General features: G+C 36.8%; 1 protein-coding gene across 4 annotated transcripts in view; it reads right to left on the bottom strand.

Annotated features, from left to right (window-relative positions):
• Window positions 1-17,222, bottom strand: part of LOC139978374 (laminin subunit alpha-2-like) — a 50,512-nt gene that overhangs the window by 2,614 nt on the left and 30,676 nt on the right. For 3 of the 4 annotated variants that reach the window (XM_071988525.1, XM_071988524.1, XM_071988526.1), the window contains exons 33-49: window positions 16,947-17,135; window positions 15,652-16,087; window positions 15,336-15,486; window positions 14,694-14,723; window positions 10,135-10,326; window positions 9,140-9,257; window positions 8,445-8,551; window positions 6,995-7,161; window positions 6,241-6,388; window positions 5,754-5,903; window positions 4,846-4,994; window positions 4,382-4,582; window positions 3,569-3,829; window positions 2,922-3,126; window positions 2,015-2,188; window positions 966-1,045; window positions 487-578 (exon numbers count right to left, since the gene is read on the bottom strand). In XM_071988525.1, coding sequence (XP_071844626.1) covers window positions 487-578; window positions 966-1,045; window positions 2,015-2,188; window positions 2,922-3,126; window positions 3,569-3,829; window positions 4,382-4,582; window positions 4,846-4,994; window positions 5,754-5,903; window positions 6,241-6,388; window positions 6,995-7,161; window positions 8,445-8,551; window positions 9,140-9,257; window positions 10,135-10,326; window positions 14,694-14,723; window positions 15,336-15,486; window positions 15,652-16,087; window positions 16,947-17,135 — 2,850 coding nt within the window. The remainder of the gene's footprint in view (window positions 1-486; window positions 579-965; window positions 1,046-2,014; window positions 2,189-2,921; window positions 3,127-3,568; window positions 3,830-4,381; window positions 4,583-4,845; window positions 4,995-5,753; window positions 5,904-6,240; window positions 6,389-6,994; window positions 7,162-8,444; window positions 8,552-9,139; window positions 9,258-10,134; window positions 10,327-14,693; window positions 14,724-15,335; window positions 15,487-15,651; window positions 16,088-16,946; window positions 17,136-17,222) is intronic. The other variant, XM_071988527.1, reaches the window with a different exon arrangement.

Genomic DNA, 17,222 nt, shown 5'->3' with positions numbered 1-17,222 from the left:
CTTCAATGGACTTAACACAGAACAGAGATTGTTACTAAGTTACCAGTATAAGTCACAATTATGCATAAACATTAAGGAAAGTCAAAATTGAAAATTAAATGACTCAGAGAGGAAACATGCTTAGAAGACAAAAACTGGTGTCACTAGTCTAACTGCTTATATTGGATTATTTTCTTCAGTTTTCGCATATTTTTACTGATTCACTGTACACACACTTGTGAGGACAACCTCTTGCACAGCCAAGGTTTCTCAGAGATACTGATAAGTCAAACTCTAGTTCATTTAAGCAGTACATAATTTAAAGTTATAATAATAACAGAATAATTTACACAATACACCTTCATGAAACACAAATATGTTATAATTCTATACATCCAGCAAAAAAAGAAATGTCTTTTTACTTTACCTATCTGCTTCCTCAATTTGACATATGATATGAGGAAAATCATATTTATTGACAAAACAAAATTATTTTTGTTTACTTACACAGCTGTAAATATCCACTTCCATCAAAGTATGTATTCAGGTTAACATCATTCTGTTCACATAACTCAACATTCTTCCTTTCATCCGGTGAGCTACAAGAAGGATTAATGATCACGAAAGAAACATACGTATTGATTACAGCTTTGTCCCTAAGATTGGTCATGAGCATCAATAGAAAAGAGCTGGATGGTAGAGAGGAGGGTGTGGGGTGGAGGGGGGTGGCAAGTGGGACAACTGTGCCTCAGTGGCAGGGGTACTAATGACTTTATTTGGAAAGCTAATTTGCCAATGTGCGTCTCACATTGTCAAAAAGACAGATACAGATAAATCAAAATGTGTTTTGTGACATGAAATTGACCTAACATCAGGGCTGGAACGGGAAGAGAGGGGAGTGGGGTAGAGAGGGAAGTGGGGTAAAGAGGGGGGGTATGATGCATGCTGGGGTAAGGAGAAGACATCCATCTGTATAGTGTTCTTACCTTAACGGCAGTACCAATTCCCTTTCAAAGTTACCACTGATTTCCAGACTCCGGATGCAACCATCAAAGTAGCTTCCATTCTGTTGACAATATCAAAAGCAAATGTTATACTGCACTATGAACAAATATATGGGTATCCTTAACACACAGAAATGAGCTTTGCAAAGAAATGACTTAAATCAGAAAGGACCATACTCTCTAGGAAGAGTTATTATGTCATGACTGAAATCTGTCCTGCCCAGATCAAACCTTAGAAAGGTTGAGGTTGACTGCATCACAATTCTTTTCTATTTTTTTTTCAAATTTTTCTAATATTTGGTGATTGTATCTGGCAACAGCAGAATGATTGATGTAAGCATATGCAAATTGAGCTGTAAAATTGTTCATTTCATTTTTTTTCTTCATAATATTTTCTTCCCTTATCCACAGAGGAAAAATGATATTTCTACAGAATGTTTGCATAATCATGGCATTCTATTTTGGGGAGAAGATTTTCAAGTTAAACAAATATTCCAAAAATTAAAAAAATCAATCAACAAAAAGGTTACAATAGGAAAGTACAGCTTTGAAGAAAATCTACCGTGATGTAATCAGAAACCAGTCACAATAATCAATACCTAATTGGAACAATCAAGTGTTTATCCAGTCAAAATAGATGACTTTCAATTAACCATAACTCAAGTTATGGAAAATATATTTACAGGAGGTTTTTCAATGGTACATTAATAGTGTTTCTCTTTAGGTTATTAGTATAACAGTAACTACCACTGGAATATCCCTTTAACGTTTTTATGCTAAGCCTAATCACATCCTATGATTGAACTAGTCTACAAAAATCTGACACCTTTATAGAGACTTATAATGCCTTGTGTTATAAAACTATACGGCTTTACCACCCCCATTTTGCCCAGGGTTGTACTCCTTCCTATCCATAGCAAATATTCTCATGCTTTGTTAATTTATAAAAAAAAAAAATTTAAAAACACTTTCGTCGATGGTCACATCTCCTTTGACACTGTAGCCATCGTTACAAAACTAATAAAACTTACCACGGAAGATGAAATGAAACTGTTAGCTACAGTTGCTGGTATACCTCCAACATAGAGGTCAGTCCGAACGTTAATCTGTGACAAGTCGCTGGTTGTGCTTTGACCGTTGGACTCGTACTCGCCCGTCTCGTCTACTAAGATTGCAATAAATCTGTTGATTCTTAGAACTGTAGTCTGGGTAAGAAAGAAAAATCAAAATAAAACAAAAACTGTTTTTCGCAAAACTGCTTATATACTAAAGAGCCTGTGTCAGAGAATGTGTAAAAGGAAGTGGGCCTGACATTTCGATCCTAGCAGGATCTTCTTCAGAGGCTGATTGAAGAAGATCCTGCCTCTGAAGAAGATCCTGCGAGGATCGAAACTTCAGGCTCACTTACTTTTACGCATGGGTAAGAAAGAAGGCAGAGACAGTGGTATCGGTCAATTTGGAAAATAATGTAATATTAAAGCGAATTCAAAATGTAAATTCATTATTAGCTCTAGTTTCGATAAACAAGCATCTACATCAAGATTAAATGGAATAGAATTTTTTGACTTAGGTGAATATTTGGACAGAATGCAAATGATGCAACTTTTAGAGTTGGTCGAGTGAGTGTGTACTGAAAAGTACCTGATATAGATGTTAAGAATATAAAAATAAAAATAAAAAAGCCTTGAAAAAAAATTAAACAAAATCCTCACTTTTAAGGGAAAAAAGGAAAGAACAGAAAGGTAAATAATAACAAAATAATATAAGCTAAAAAATAAAAAAAAAACTTACTTTTACACAATAAAAAAAAACATGCACACAGAAACATAGGCAAGTATTAATCTTCCATTACTGAGCTTTCCCCTCATAACTCTATACCCAGACTATTAGAGTGATCCCTTATATTTAAAGATGCCACCTCTCAGAGAGCATCCTCACCTGGTACCACACTCCGGTGTCGTATTTCTTCTTGGTAGAAACGTTCAGTTCACCGATACTGGTGGAGCTGGTCATCATCCTGAAGGAAAGTTTGCCGTTGTCCAGCATCAGCGCGAACCACTCGGATGGGTTGGTCTTCTGGTCGGCACCGTAGTACAACACACCGTCTGAAACATGTGCTCGGAATTGTAACGTAATCACAAAACTGTAAGGACCAAAGGAAAGTTTTACAGGTACAATATCTGTCGTGTATTAATTCCTTTCGTTTGGTAGGTAGGTCTTGGAAATGACCAGTAACTGCTATTTGAAGCTACTGATGAGTCAAAATACACATTATGAGGATGGCAGGTGCTGGGGATATGATTTCTTGTTATGATGTGACAGTGATAAGAAGAATTTTATATAGTTTCTTATTGAAAATCTCTTTTGCATGCTTTCGCAATAGACATGTTTTGTGTCCAGGAAAAAAAGTTAGAAGAAAATAAAAACAGAAAACCTGTTACCAAAGTATTTTGAGATCAGTCCAGGCCAATGGACCGAGGAGTGTCACATGACCACAGTTATAATAGCAGCGAAAAACCATGAGACTCATTTCTTTGTTTTCAAAAATTAACAACTCCCGTCAAGTAAATTTGTGATAACCTCACCTTAAGAGGAAATAATCTGCTTGAAATGGTTCTAGCGTGAAAGCCAAATAGCTCTCTGGATCTATAGCTCCGAATCTGTAGACGTCAGGATATGGTACCGCCACAACGGGACTCTGGCAGCTCTGCGGGGACTGGGTACCCTGTCCTGGTGTATCCGTAGGGTATGGCAGGGGAGGGAGCTCCTCCACCTCGGGGGAAATGCCATTCAATACCAAACCCTTCTCCTTGATGACAACCTCCGGGTCATTGAGATTTGGTGAGCTAACGGAAAAAGAGGGGAGTAGACGTAGGAGTATAAAGATTAAATTTTATGAAATATTTGGGAATCTGAAATCAAAAAGGGAAGGAAATTATGCAATCAGTTATAAATATATTGGATATATTGTATTAAGTCTCTGGAAGTGTGATATTGGGTGTCAATTAATCAATCGATCAGACAAATCAATCAATCTTTATCATTCATCACTGTCTAAAGCCTGAGCTGCTTGACGGAAACGCAAAGGAAGAAAATATAACCGACAGGAGTGATAGTAATGACTTTTCCTAAAATTTGAGCAACGAGGTGAACGACCAAAATCACGCCGATACGTTTTGAATGCTTCTACTCGACTCGAGTGAGTACACTATTAAAGATTTGATGAAACTAAAAATGTGAGGGATTCAACTCGACAATCCAGACTGACTTGACTTGACAAGAGGTCTGTGATAACTTATGTAAGAGCACCGATTGGGTATGAATTTGTTCAAGTATGTGCCATCCTGTGTATTTTAATCCCAACAATTTTCACTACCAACAAGTTCAACATTACTTACAAGTTATTGATGGAAAACTGGTTCATATCTCCCGAGAGGGATTTTCGGATCGGAAATTGTCCTCCGATGAGAACTGGAATGGTTGCTGGGACTCCTCCTAGGTAAAGGAAACTGTTAGATAGTCCATTAATTTGGATACCATCTGTACCCAGCTGACGGTTACTGTAAATTGTAGCTTGGTTGTTAACTTTGAGAGACACGCTGAAGAAAAGAAAGAAAGAGAAAACTATATATAACTTATATTTATTTGCAGGATCAGCACCCAATCGATTTGTAGTTTAGATAATTTAAAATAAAACAGCCTAACAGTCATGTTCGTTGTTGATACATAAATAACACTGTAACTTGTGATAAACCAGTTCCACAATTGCTTTTTTTTATAATTTGTAAATCCACTGGAATGTTCACATAGTGATAGCAAAAAGGCGGACACATCCGAGGAAACCCTAAATTATAAAACGTACCTGAGAGCAGTAAACTGGATGGCAACAAGCTGCCACTGACCAGTGTTGAACTTTTGACCCTTGGTTTGAAGTGGTTCAGACAGTCCTTTTCCAACATTGTAATGCACAAAGATGTTGCCATGGTAAAGTGTTACGTAGAAAAGTTTGTTCTGTAAGGAGGAACAAAGCGAAGCTACAGTAAAGAAGTGAAGCAATACAAAGGTTTTAAACAGTATTCTAAATAAACAGTTTTTCAAAGAGTATGTTTCCTTTACTTCTCATCTCCTAGTTTTATTAAGAGCTATACTTGTATATAATTAGTCAGTGAATGAATCATATCTTCTTTCATTAATTAGTTCATTTGATTGATGATAAACTGTTCATTTGCTCTCTTTTGTTCATTTGCTGATTTGATCATCTTCTCTGTGGATTCGTTCCTCTTTTGTTGTATCCATTCACTTTCTCATTCCTTCATTCATTCTCAGTTTCATTACTCTTTTGGTCTGTTCCTCGGTTGATTGATTTACTGAATCTTTGACATCATCAATCTCACGACATCTAAAACAATTATGCCAATTACAGTGGCAATTCCAACCTCCCACGATGAAGTGAATCAACCCCCCCCCCAAAAAAGAAAAACTCTGCACTTCTGTGAGTAATTTTAAAATCATAAAATAATATAACAACTCTTAATTATTTTTCAAATTATTTTTATTTTTAAATAGACAATAAATTAATAATTTATATGTAATAAGTAATTATATGTAATAAATTTATTATATAATAAATTATATAAAATAAAAATATATAAAATAAAAATAAAATAATAAAAATAATAATAAATTAATTATATAATAAAAATAATAAATTAATTATTTTTCAAATAAAAATAATTTTTCAAAGATTGAAAAGTTAACAAAACAACTCACAAACGACTGAGAATCATAAGAGTAAGCAAGTATTCCATCAGGATGCTCTGTCTTGAAGTAAAACTGTAATGACCGAGTGAACTGCAGCTGATCTGGCAATGCTAACTGTGCATAGGCTAGATCTCCTCTGAAGCCGAAACCAGTGGTGACCTGTACACAGAGACGACGAGGAACATTTCATTAAGTAATTAATTTCTCCTCATTTTGAAATAACATTGTAGATTAGATTACATCACTTATTGATTATGCTCAAAATTAAATGTGCTATTTGAAAAAAAGCACTTAATCAAGAAAGAAATATTTCTTAGTCATTTTACTTGTCACTGTACTAAGGTCAGGAAAAGTTTTGTTTTGTTTGCCGGTTTGGAAACTCTCAGAACTCAGTCTGTACATGATCACTGACCCGTTCCCTTAACCTTTTTTGGAAACCTTCTCCCTCACAGACCCCTTTTTTCTACAGACACCCTAGGAGTTAGATTTTAAATACCTCTTCTAAACAGCCAGTAAACTCCACCCCTTCGGGGTTCACTGCGATGTCTGGAATAACTGCTACCTGCTCCAGAATTCCAGTAGTACTGTTGATAACATTTAGATTCCTCATACAACCAGCAAAACTAAGAGAAGTTGGTCCTCTCCTAAGGGAAGAGAAGACAGATAGAGAGAAAAAAGAGAGTTATTTTGATTATTAATTACATCTAGTTATTTGACTTGTCAATAATCGTTTCTTTAACAAGTCAATTCTTCCTATTATTAATGATCAACTTGGTTATGTCTGTTGTTTTAATTGTTATTAATTACACTGTTTTTCATGTTTTGCTAATCATGAGAGATAAAACTATGCAGAAAAAATCTTTTTAAAAAGAAAACATGAACAACTGTTCAACAAAACATCAAGATTCATGACATACACAGAAGTATCCCCAACTTGACCTTTATTCTATTTTCTTGGTATACAAGGTGTGTTGTTGCAAGCTTGGTGTTATCCTTGGTGCTTTTCTTGATAGCTTTTGATTAATCTTGGTGTCAGCTTGGTGTTCATTCTTCATCACGATCACTCACAAACATCCCTTTGCTTCTAGTGACTGTCATTTGCAATTTATTTTATGATGAGATCATTTATAACAACCTGTATTGGATTTCTGTGTGAGTACCTTAAAAACATCAAGTAGCTAATTTATAAGCAGAATGATTAACCCAAACTGTCTCGTTAGATCGTGATGTGTCTGACCATGTGGACTTACGTCGCCGAGTTTGCTGGATCTGCTGAACCGAGATAAACTTTTGGTGAATTCTTCAGATTTGGAAACGACAGAGGGTAGAGAGTTCTTCTTTCAATCAGTTCTCGTATGGTTCCATTGGTGTAACTGACCTCCATTTTATAATTTGTAGTATTGTAACTCACAAGAACCTGCACGCGATGAGATAACAAAGAGGAATAACAGGTTAAGAAGAAAAAGAAGAAGGACTAGATGGAGGAAGTAGGTTGGAGGAGGAGAAGGTGAAGGAGGAGGAGGAGAATGAGGAGTAAGAGAATGAGGAGGAGTAAGAGAAGTTGGAGGAGGAGGAGGAGGGGAGGGGGAGGAGGAGGTGGAGGAGAAGGAGGAGGGGAGGGTGAGGGGGAGGAGAAGAAAAGTTCCTTGTATGTGACCAGGGTTGTCACCACGCCGGGCGCCGCCGGGCGGTGCTACCCAGTTCTCAAAAATTCCGCCCAGTACTCAAGGTCAATTTCAGCCTTACCGCCCGGCACAAATTAGCCTACAGTACCGCCAATAAGTAACTTGGTAAAGATTAGCGCGATTCAGTGCAAAACGCAGCTTATCTGTAATTAACCCCGCTCCAAATAAAGGCACGCAAATTCCCCTCGCTCGCTATTCACCACCGACACAATGGGAGTGAACAGATCGATACAACGCTATTCATAGCGTGGAGGTAGCGTAAACCGATTGCTTGTAACCAACACACGTTATATGCAATTGTTTATTGTAAACATCCAGAGTAGGCCTACGAGTACGAGTACGAAGTTTACGAACTTTGACTGAAAGAAAGTTTTAAACAAGAATAGTTTCATGTTGAAGGGCAAAACCTTTTTATACATGTTTATTTTATTCCCCGATATGTTCTGGTTACCAGAAGTAATAAAAAGCAAGAAGGAAACTTCGTGCCTTATCCTTTCGGGGTAACATATCATTTTTAGTAGTAACATTAGGCCTCGCGTTTTGTGTGGACTTTAGGCACATTAGGCTAGGAAACGTTGCACTGAGTACTCCCCCAGGACGCGGATCACTGTCACAAATTACCCGGCTCTAAAAATGGTCTGGTGACAACCCTGTATGTGACATATATCTCTCTGGCATTGAAGCCCTCAATCCAGACTGCTCTCACTTACATTTATATGTTCAATCACTATGACATCACTATTTGTTCACATTTTGTTCATATTTGACAACAAAAGTGAAATAACTCATTTTATTGAAAGGTCATGAGGGCAGCAATTTTTTTGGTCATTGTGAAAACATTTGATCATCTCATTATTCTGAACCACACCTCTTACAAGTTTAACAGTGGCTACACAAGGGTGCTCAAGACCAACACAGTCCCTTTCATCCCCCCCTCTCCCTGGGCCTTCCCTCCACCATCCCAACTCTTCCCGTTATTTAGCTATGAAAATACTATGGTGCGCTCTTTTCTTACCTTGTACCAAGTAGCATCGTTGTACATCTCAGAGCTTGGTATAGTATATTTGGCATTCCCTGCGGTGTTGATTTCAAAGACGACTCGACCCCCACTAAGGAAAACACCTACGAGGAACATGATAGTGACATTGAGACAGGTCTCTCTGAGATGACATGGCAAGTGGGTTGTTAAAGTGGTTATGTTTGGAATAATGGAGATATTATTTCCAAGAAACCAAGGTAAATTTACAGCTTCACTTTGATACAACTGAAATAACACTGAACAGTACCTTATCATAGAGAGATTGAGGGGAAGAGAAAGGGGCCAAGGAAATGTAACTTTGTTTTGTTAAATTCCATTCATGATATTTATGATTGCATTCAGGAAAATCTAGAAGGAGAGAGTATGTAGAGCCACCACACTTCCCTTCTAACCAGAAGCTTAAGTTGAATTTGACATTTAAAATGTGGAATGGGAGGAAGGAGAACTCATTCCCCGTAAAAACAAATTCCACTTGAAGTATGACTATAGATAGATGCAATTATAAAAATATACGATCTAGAGGGAGGCTATAAACTGACACCACTTCCAATACCCCTATTTTATAAGCTAAATGTGATGGTTGGTTTTGTGTCTCTTTTAACAAACTTTCATTAGCAGTACAGAGGCCCCAAACCAACTCCTAAAATGTATTACTTTTCTTGCTGTCTTACCGATGTATGATATTAGATCAGGTCTAGTGACTGATAAGATGGTAGCCTCTGAGACAGAGGTTCTGAATTCCAGAGAGATGGTATTCTGTGACTGGATATCAAAATCTGGCAAGGATAGCTGTAAGAGGACAAAGAATAGCCTTGTTTTAAATAAAAACATTTCCTCTTTTAAAACTCCTTGAAGCTTCCATTAAATTAAAATTAATACAGCTCTTGAGTGCACTTTCCACCACTACTCCTCATTTTTTTTCTTGAAATATTGGGTGGAGGGTGATGTTTGAGTTACAAGTAAAATTAACATCATCGTCATTGTCATCATCATCCAGTAACAGGTTTACAGGAGATCTCAAACAACTTCTGTGATAATAATGCAACAAAGAAAAAGATGTTTTCCTCATTGTGGCAAACACAAGTACCCACATATCATACATTCCTTACCCCCCCCCCCCGCCTCCTCTTCTCCTATTACTCATGGACTCTATCCTATCATGACAAGAAAGGAAGGCACTTTAATTTGTTTGAAGTAGAAAGCTTGTAGAGTCACTTCCTATGCTTACAGTGTATCTTTTCATTTCATCGCATGTTTTTCCACTTAATGTTTAATATCTCTGATTAACATCCCCCCCCCTCCCAACCTCCCTGACTGCAATAGATACATAACAAACACAAATAGCAGTGAAATAATCAAGGTGCTTATAATACATTTAATGATCTTGAGAAGGAAGAAGTAAGTAAACTAGCTTAGAAAGAAACAGATTTTAAACTATATTAACAATAATCACAAAAAACCCACAAATGAAAGAAACTATTTTCCAAAGTTAAATCCTACTTCAACATCCCCCCCCCCCCCCCCAATATAATCTCATCTCAAGTATCACATTTGGATGATGTTTACTACCTTTGTTGGTATCCATATGAGTGTTTACCATACTGTTTGATCTATTTCTCTGTAGAGTTAAGACTTTCATTGAAGTAAAAGTAAAAGCTAAAATAACCTGCAGGGATCCAAAACCGCCAAAATTGATGCCATCGATAGACGAGGGCAGTGTTGGATCGACCTCTGCCGGTGCTGCGCAGCAGGAAGTGGACCCTTCTAGTTGGTACGGCTGCCAAAGATCAAACTCTTCCTTCTCGAAGCTAAAGTCGGAGATACAGCCGGTGAAGTCGTTGCTCAGAGCTAACGTCAACTGTGAGATGAAAAAAGAGAAGAAAAGAGATTAGTGAGATTAGTGAGATGAAAGAATTAGTGATATGAAAGAAGAGAAGAAAAGAGATTAGTGAATCCCGTCTTTGGGCAACACGACATCGTTTAAATTAGGTCATTAGGTTTCTCGTTTTGATTTGGTTTGCTGTAGTTTATTTGTAACTATTTGATTAAATTTAGTCTGAAACATAAAACAACTATTTATCAGAAGGATATGAAACCTCAAAAAACAAAGTGAAGTTGAGAAACCTGATTACTTATTGCAATGGCTGAAATACCCCGTCTGTATTAAAGCATTATATTTAATACGCTTTTTGAATTGTTCAAAAAAGTCAGCTGATTCATCATTTTTGAATGGATCGATATTACAGTATATCAAGATAAAAAGAAAATTAAATCAATTTGAATAACTGAAATTAAATGATGTAAAATTTTGTTACTTTTTGGAAATAAATGAATGAATGAATTGAATGAATGAGATATATCAGTCTAAGACCGCTGTTCCAATTTAAGATTAAAACTTAATGATCACTCTGCAAGAGCACTACCCAAGAAATCAAGCGTCATAAAATAGAAGAATAAATGAAGTATTTGAACCAGTTTGACATAACCTGGGAATACAAAAATTGTTTTAAATTAAATTTTCCTTCTTTCCTCTTGCAAGAAAAAAAAATTATAAGGGAAAATATGACACTCATCGAAGCAGGTGTGAACGAAAGAAAACAGAAAGGAATAAAAAACAGAATGATAAATAAAGAAAAAAACCTCCACAGGATAGTAGAACTGATTGAAATGGCCAAAATACCAGTTTAAAGCATTCAAGAACCCACTAGAGACACTCTCTGATAACAGACTAAAGAAGATAGGAATTAGTAACATATCAAGGTTTATTTTTTGCTCTTATTCTTTTCTACGACAGAAACCAATCTATCATTCAGATGAGCTTGAAAAATGGCATCGCAGCAAGAAGACTATAAATACTTCCCAGATACAAATGGTTCCATCAGTCTAACCAATTTCTCTACTGCAGTCTTGATTTCAAAAGAGATTTCATAAAAACTGTTTGGGAAGGAGAAACATCGTCCAAAAAAGTGACAGCAAGACATTGAGGAATTGAGCCTAATTTTTGGGCACACTGCAACTGTGCTACTTTATGCATAATTTACAATGTATGATTCAAAACCAAATACTGAGACGACCTTTATAATAATAATAATCAGCAATTATTTTTACTATGCTTAAGCGACCACATATGTGGGAGAAACATGCAAGGGCTTATGGATAACACCTTACACGTCGGGTGGCTTCCAATTCAACAGTTTAAAAGGATTGTCTGGTGGCCCAAAGAAGTTGCCTTAAAAAATAGTAAATAATTTTCCAAACATGTTGTCAAAGTATGAGAACGCTAATGTTGCGTTTGACAGAGAAACGATTTTTTAATCGTTATGGATAGACACTTCAAATATGATTTGAACAGTACAATACGTGACGTCAGCTCTGCCATAGCAGATTGCGTCATAACCCACCCTCCGCACAGTACCTATACGGTAATCACAACAAAAACAGCGTGTGTATACAGATAAATTTCTTCCTTAATTTCCGGTGAAATTTCTTAAAAATTAGATATGTTTTCAAAAACTCCTTAAGCCACCATGTACTTGAGCGGTGGTTCCGTGGTCTTTGTGTAACACAAGGTAAATTTTAACAGCAGACTCTGAGTTGTTCAGGCTATGCATCGCGCTATCCAGCTCCAACGCGAAAAATGTTCGCATGTAGGCTGTACTCAAACGTTGACAATCGGACAGTTCTGCGAAGCCTAAGCTTTTCAGCGCTATATTCTGCTCTGACAACGATTCGATCAATTTCTTCAATAATTTCCGGTGAAATTTCTTATAAATTAGATATGATTTAAAAAACTCCTTAAGCCGTAATATATTTAGTAGATCGGTGGTTTCGTGGTCTTTGTGTAACACAAGATAAGTTTTAACAGCAGGCTCTTCGTTGTTTATACATCGCGGTATCCAGCTCCAGCGCGAAGAATGTTCGCGTGTATAGGCTACTGTAACGTTTACAATCGGACAGTTCTGCGATGACATCGATCCCGCCAAGTTTCATCTTTCGGTTTAACGAATACTTTATAAGTTTCCTTTTACTGTTAATTTGATCCGTGAATTTTATTTCAGCGAGTTCGAAGAACAGTTAATGAACTGTGGTTTGAGTGTGAGTGTACTATGTGTAACGCTATACAAGTACACCAACTGAGCATAGTAGTATATACGTTCGCGAGTATGTACGTTATATATATGAGGCAATTCAATGTGCTTACACGTGAGTTAATTTGCTGCGGAATTGGGAGTGCTAACTTCAAGTCGCCTGTTTTGCCTATCTGCAAGCACTACGTCAAACACCATATTGAAGCGTTCGAACAAACGGTACTTTTGGTGAGAAACTGGTGAATTTGAAAACCAGATTTCTACAAGAAGAAAATGTCGAATGGGGACAATTTTTACATGGTTAGAAAGAGAAAAATAATAACTACAAGGACAATGTATCAAAATCTTCCACCAGACAATTCCTTTAACTCAAATTTGGAATCTTTTCAATTTAGAAAGTGATTTCAGAAGGGATAACCGTAGACTGCTCTTGGATGAAAAACCCACTTTACTAAGACCCAGCCGGGTATCAAACCCAAAACCTCATGAATGCTTAGCCTCATTGCTTCAAATGCCACCACCTTTATCCACTCGGCCACAGCACCTTACCTTTGTCACAAAAATATTAGCAAAAAATAAATCACGACCTTTTATGTCTTTGTAGTTGCACAGGGAATTATTCATCCAGTATCACACACGGAATGCTTCCTTTTTAAAAATGGTCAGATTGCTTTACAAAGAAGTTTGGCAGTCTTTTTTCTTTTAAACAGAATCAATAGTATTTTATAAGAGACAGAACCTCCAAACCTACTATGCAAACTTCAAACACTAAAATGAATCCCTGATGAACCTGTGACAAAATTTGCCCAATCTCATACTTGAGAAAAGAAAGAAAGGCAAAGGGTATTATAATTGGAAAGGATTCCTGTTCCCAGAGAAATGAAAAATTTCAAAGAAATTTATGAGAAATGGCTTTTGTATTGTTTTCCTTTGTTATTACAAGAAGAAGAGAAAAGAAGGGAGGATAATCATTTTAATAAAGGAGGAATAAAACCAAGAAAATATGAATCATAGTTTATTATTTATTATAAGACTCATTGTCTTATCAAAGAATAGTTTGAGATGTAGGTCAGTGATGTGTGTGACAAGAGTATCAACTATTTGAAGCAGATTTAATTTCCTGGATGACTATATTTGTTTAGTTGAAGATCACTTGAGATCTATTTTATATTCGGCCCATTCACTAAACTCTTGGCCAAACTATGTTCACCAAAAGAAAATCTTAGCATTGGAGAATTCACAGATTTATTGTAGCTTTAATTTTGGAGTCAATTTGTTTTTTACAAGGATTACATACTTTGACACCATATTGACGTCTATCAATTTCAATAGGGTTCTTGGTTCTTCTCACTAAGCTGGTTCTTACATACTAAGTATGAAGTTTCACAACTATATACTTTTGAGTTATCATGTTTACAAGGTGTTACAGACTTTAACCTATGTTGACCACAAATGACCTTTGACCTCCACCAATTTCAATAGGGTTCTCGTACTCACCAAGCTGGATCTACATACCAAGTATAAAGTACAACTAAGATGTGCTTTTTAAATTCTATTGTTCTATTGTTATCTCTATATTGACCCCAAATGCCCTTTGGCTTTCACAGAAAAGAACAGGATTCTTGTACTCAATAAGACGGATCCACATACCAAGTTTGAAGTTAATCCATCATGAGCTTTTTGAGGTATAGGTGTCACATACACATACAAATGCCATCACCATCCCAAAGATTCCTTCTGCCTCCAACAAGGAATCTAAAATGGTTCTAAATGTAAATACACTATGATGTGTATTGCGTAAATGCTTTGTACCTGGTACTCACTGATCTGCTGTGCTGCTAATGTGTACTTACTGGTAAATCATGCCAAGTTAGATGCAAGTACCAAAAAAAACCCCATCACAGATGCATCCAATAAAGTCTACATTTCAGCCATTTTATAAGGAGGATATTAATACTTCTTTATCATGGCTGTCCCATTCAAGGGGAAGAAGACATACTTTCAAGTAGATACAGAAAGGGAAAAAAAATTCTAGATAAAACTAAAACAGTTACCATGCACACATTAAAAAACCCAAACCACCACCAGATTCAGATATTGAAATCTCTTGAAAGTATGCAAAAACAAACTTTTTTACCATTTCTCCCGATTCCAAAGTGACAGTCAGCTGGATCAAATACAAAATTTATCTAAATTTCAGATAACATAGAACTGGATTCATGATGTAAAAAGTTTTTATTTATTTCAACTGTTCACAGAATACCATATCCATCTTATATCAGGTGGACATATCCAACTTAAAGATGATATATCAGGTGGACATATCCAACTTAAAGATGATATATATCGGGTGGAGTATATACTCAGTGTTCATCATTCTTTGGAAGCATGAACATCCCTAATCAATGTCACTGTGTTTGGCATTTGATCACAGACCATCACCACACAGATCACACAGTGTATGTGGAAGGGTGTATAGCCTACAAAGAATTGATCACTTAAACCTGTGCTGAAGTAGGTTCAGTACATGTCTGTATTTGAATGGTAACGGCACTGTTTAATGTTCATTAAAGGGCAAAAATATTATAAAATAGACACATTTTCAAGCACAACTTACAAACTGCACATGTGATATGTCTGTAGCTCTGGTTAATATACTGTACAATCCAATACAGCCTAAAACAAAAACACACTACATAGATCAGCTAAATTTGAGATTGGCAATATACTAGCAAAATTGGTTCTTAATGAGATTTCAACCAAGGAGTAGACTGCATACCTGGTAATTCCTTGGGATGCCACCAATGTAAAAGGTTGTGTTAGCCTCGAAGGGCATGTACCTCAAGAAGACGTTGAGGCTTCGGTCAAAGTTTGTGGAACTGCCACCGGTCGAGACTTTGGTGACGGTCAGCTCACCTTGATTTGCATATCTTTATTAAAAGACAAAAAAGCAAACAAAAATGAACCAGGAAAATGAAGTCATTCCTACATGAAAGTGGCATGTACATTTAAATAACAAAAATGAAACTGCAATCAGCAGACAAAAATATTTGCAAAAATGAAAACTAAAAAAATGGAAGAAATTTCATAATCACCTTGTGGCCAGAACGTCATACCATTCTCTACAGCAGACGTCGATCGGACTCAGAATCCTGACGATGTCGTTGGCGATCCGAAACCGGAAGACGACTCGGCTAGCGATTATCTCCAGGCTCATGAAACTGTCCCCGACCATGTTCTCCGTGAAGAACAACACGCCATCTCTCTTTTCAGTCTGGAAGCTGAGTCTAACCTCGTCGAACGGTGTCTGCAACGCCTCCGAGTCCCTCCTGATCGCCAGGGCAGTGGACCCTTCGAACCTAGCCGGCAATCTAGAATTAATCAAATGATGTTGGGCTTGTGCTAGCTTCTCCTTCAGAGCCGCCATCTTGTCGGCGATTCTGGATCGAAGTTCGGTGGTTTGGTTCGACAGTTGATAAAGTGTCTCTAGTTTCTGAGATACCTCGGCGTGCTTTGTCTCAAGTGATGTTACTGTAAAAACAAACAAAAATGTTACAGTGACAGATATTATCTTCAACAAATGTTTAACCAAAACTTCATAACTTTACCTTAATGTTAATATCCAAGAAAGTAACAAAAAAGTGAAACTGAATGGCAAATTATTGGGTAGAATGAGATGAAACCAGATACCTGGTCAAATGACATGTAAGCTAGCTCCAGACAATTGTTCCTATTTTTTGTACGTGGGTATAAACAGTCATGAAAACATTTGATGTTTTTACCAGCATGAAGCATTTCATTCAGATATATTTGCTTTTTAAAGCGGTGCAGGTCTAATGATAGGCTACAAACATGTAGACATGAACCTATCAAGCAAAGGTAACTGATCTCTTTTTTTCTTCTGAAGATACATCTCTTGGGAAATAATGGAGTTATAAACAACCTTTACTCATGTTATTAACAACATTCATTAAAAACAGTTATTAACAATAGTTTTTAACAACATTATTAACATATCATTAACCAAATTAATTAATGGAGAATTAACAACAAAATCTAGGCTCATGTTGTGAGGTACACTTTATGAATAAGATCAACTGAAGTGAACATTTGAGAATGCGCCCTTAAAATACCACTGCCATAACAGTTTACCTGCCTCAGGCATTTGAAAAGGCTCTCACAGTAGATCAGGGGAAATCTGAGCTGAGGAAGTGACTTTTCCATGCTGGTACCCTTTGCTAGGCTTGGCAAAATATGTAACACACAGGCTAATGTTTCAGACTAATAACCTTGAAAGGTGCAGAAGTCGCCAGTGGTGAAAAATGAACGGCAGTCTTACTAAAGGGCGGATTTATAAATGACATGATTCTAGAGTGTCAAACAGTAGTACCTCTGTCTGGTAGGTCGTTGATCATCGAGGTGCTCTGATTGACAGAAACCTGAAGCGTCTGGACGGTAGCTTGACCTTCAACCACTGAGGAATTGAGTTGGGAGATATTTCTCAGTAGACTGGTTGCGTATTCTATCGTGGTATTTGCGGCTTCGTCACCGATCCTGATAACTTCGCTGATGCTTGAATCTGCCAAAAGGTGGTGAAAAGATGACGATCACTGTGAACAGCAACTTTGTTATGATTAATTGGGGCAAAATGTCCCTGTCAGAGCTA

This window comes from Apostichopus japonicus, chromosome 13 (genome assembly GCF_037975245.1).
Source record: "Apostichopus japonicus isolate 1M-3 chromosome 13, ASM3797524v1, whole genome shotgun sequence".
In the NCBI taxonomy this organism is placed as follows: Eukaryota; Metazoa; Echinodermata; class Holothuroidea; order Aspidochirotida; family Stichopodidae; genus Apostichopus; species Apostichopus japonicus.
The sequence above is the reverse complement of the archived record's forward strand: the minus strand, read 5'-3'. Positions and strand labels throughout refer to the sequence as shown.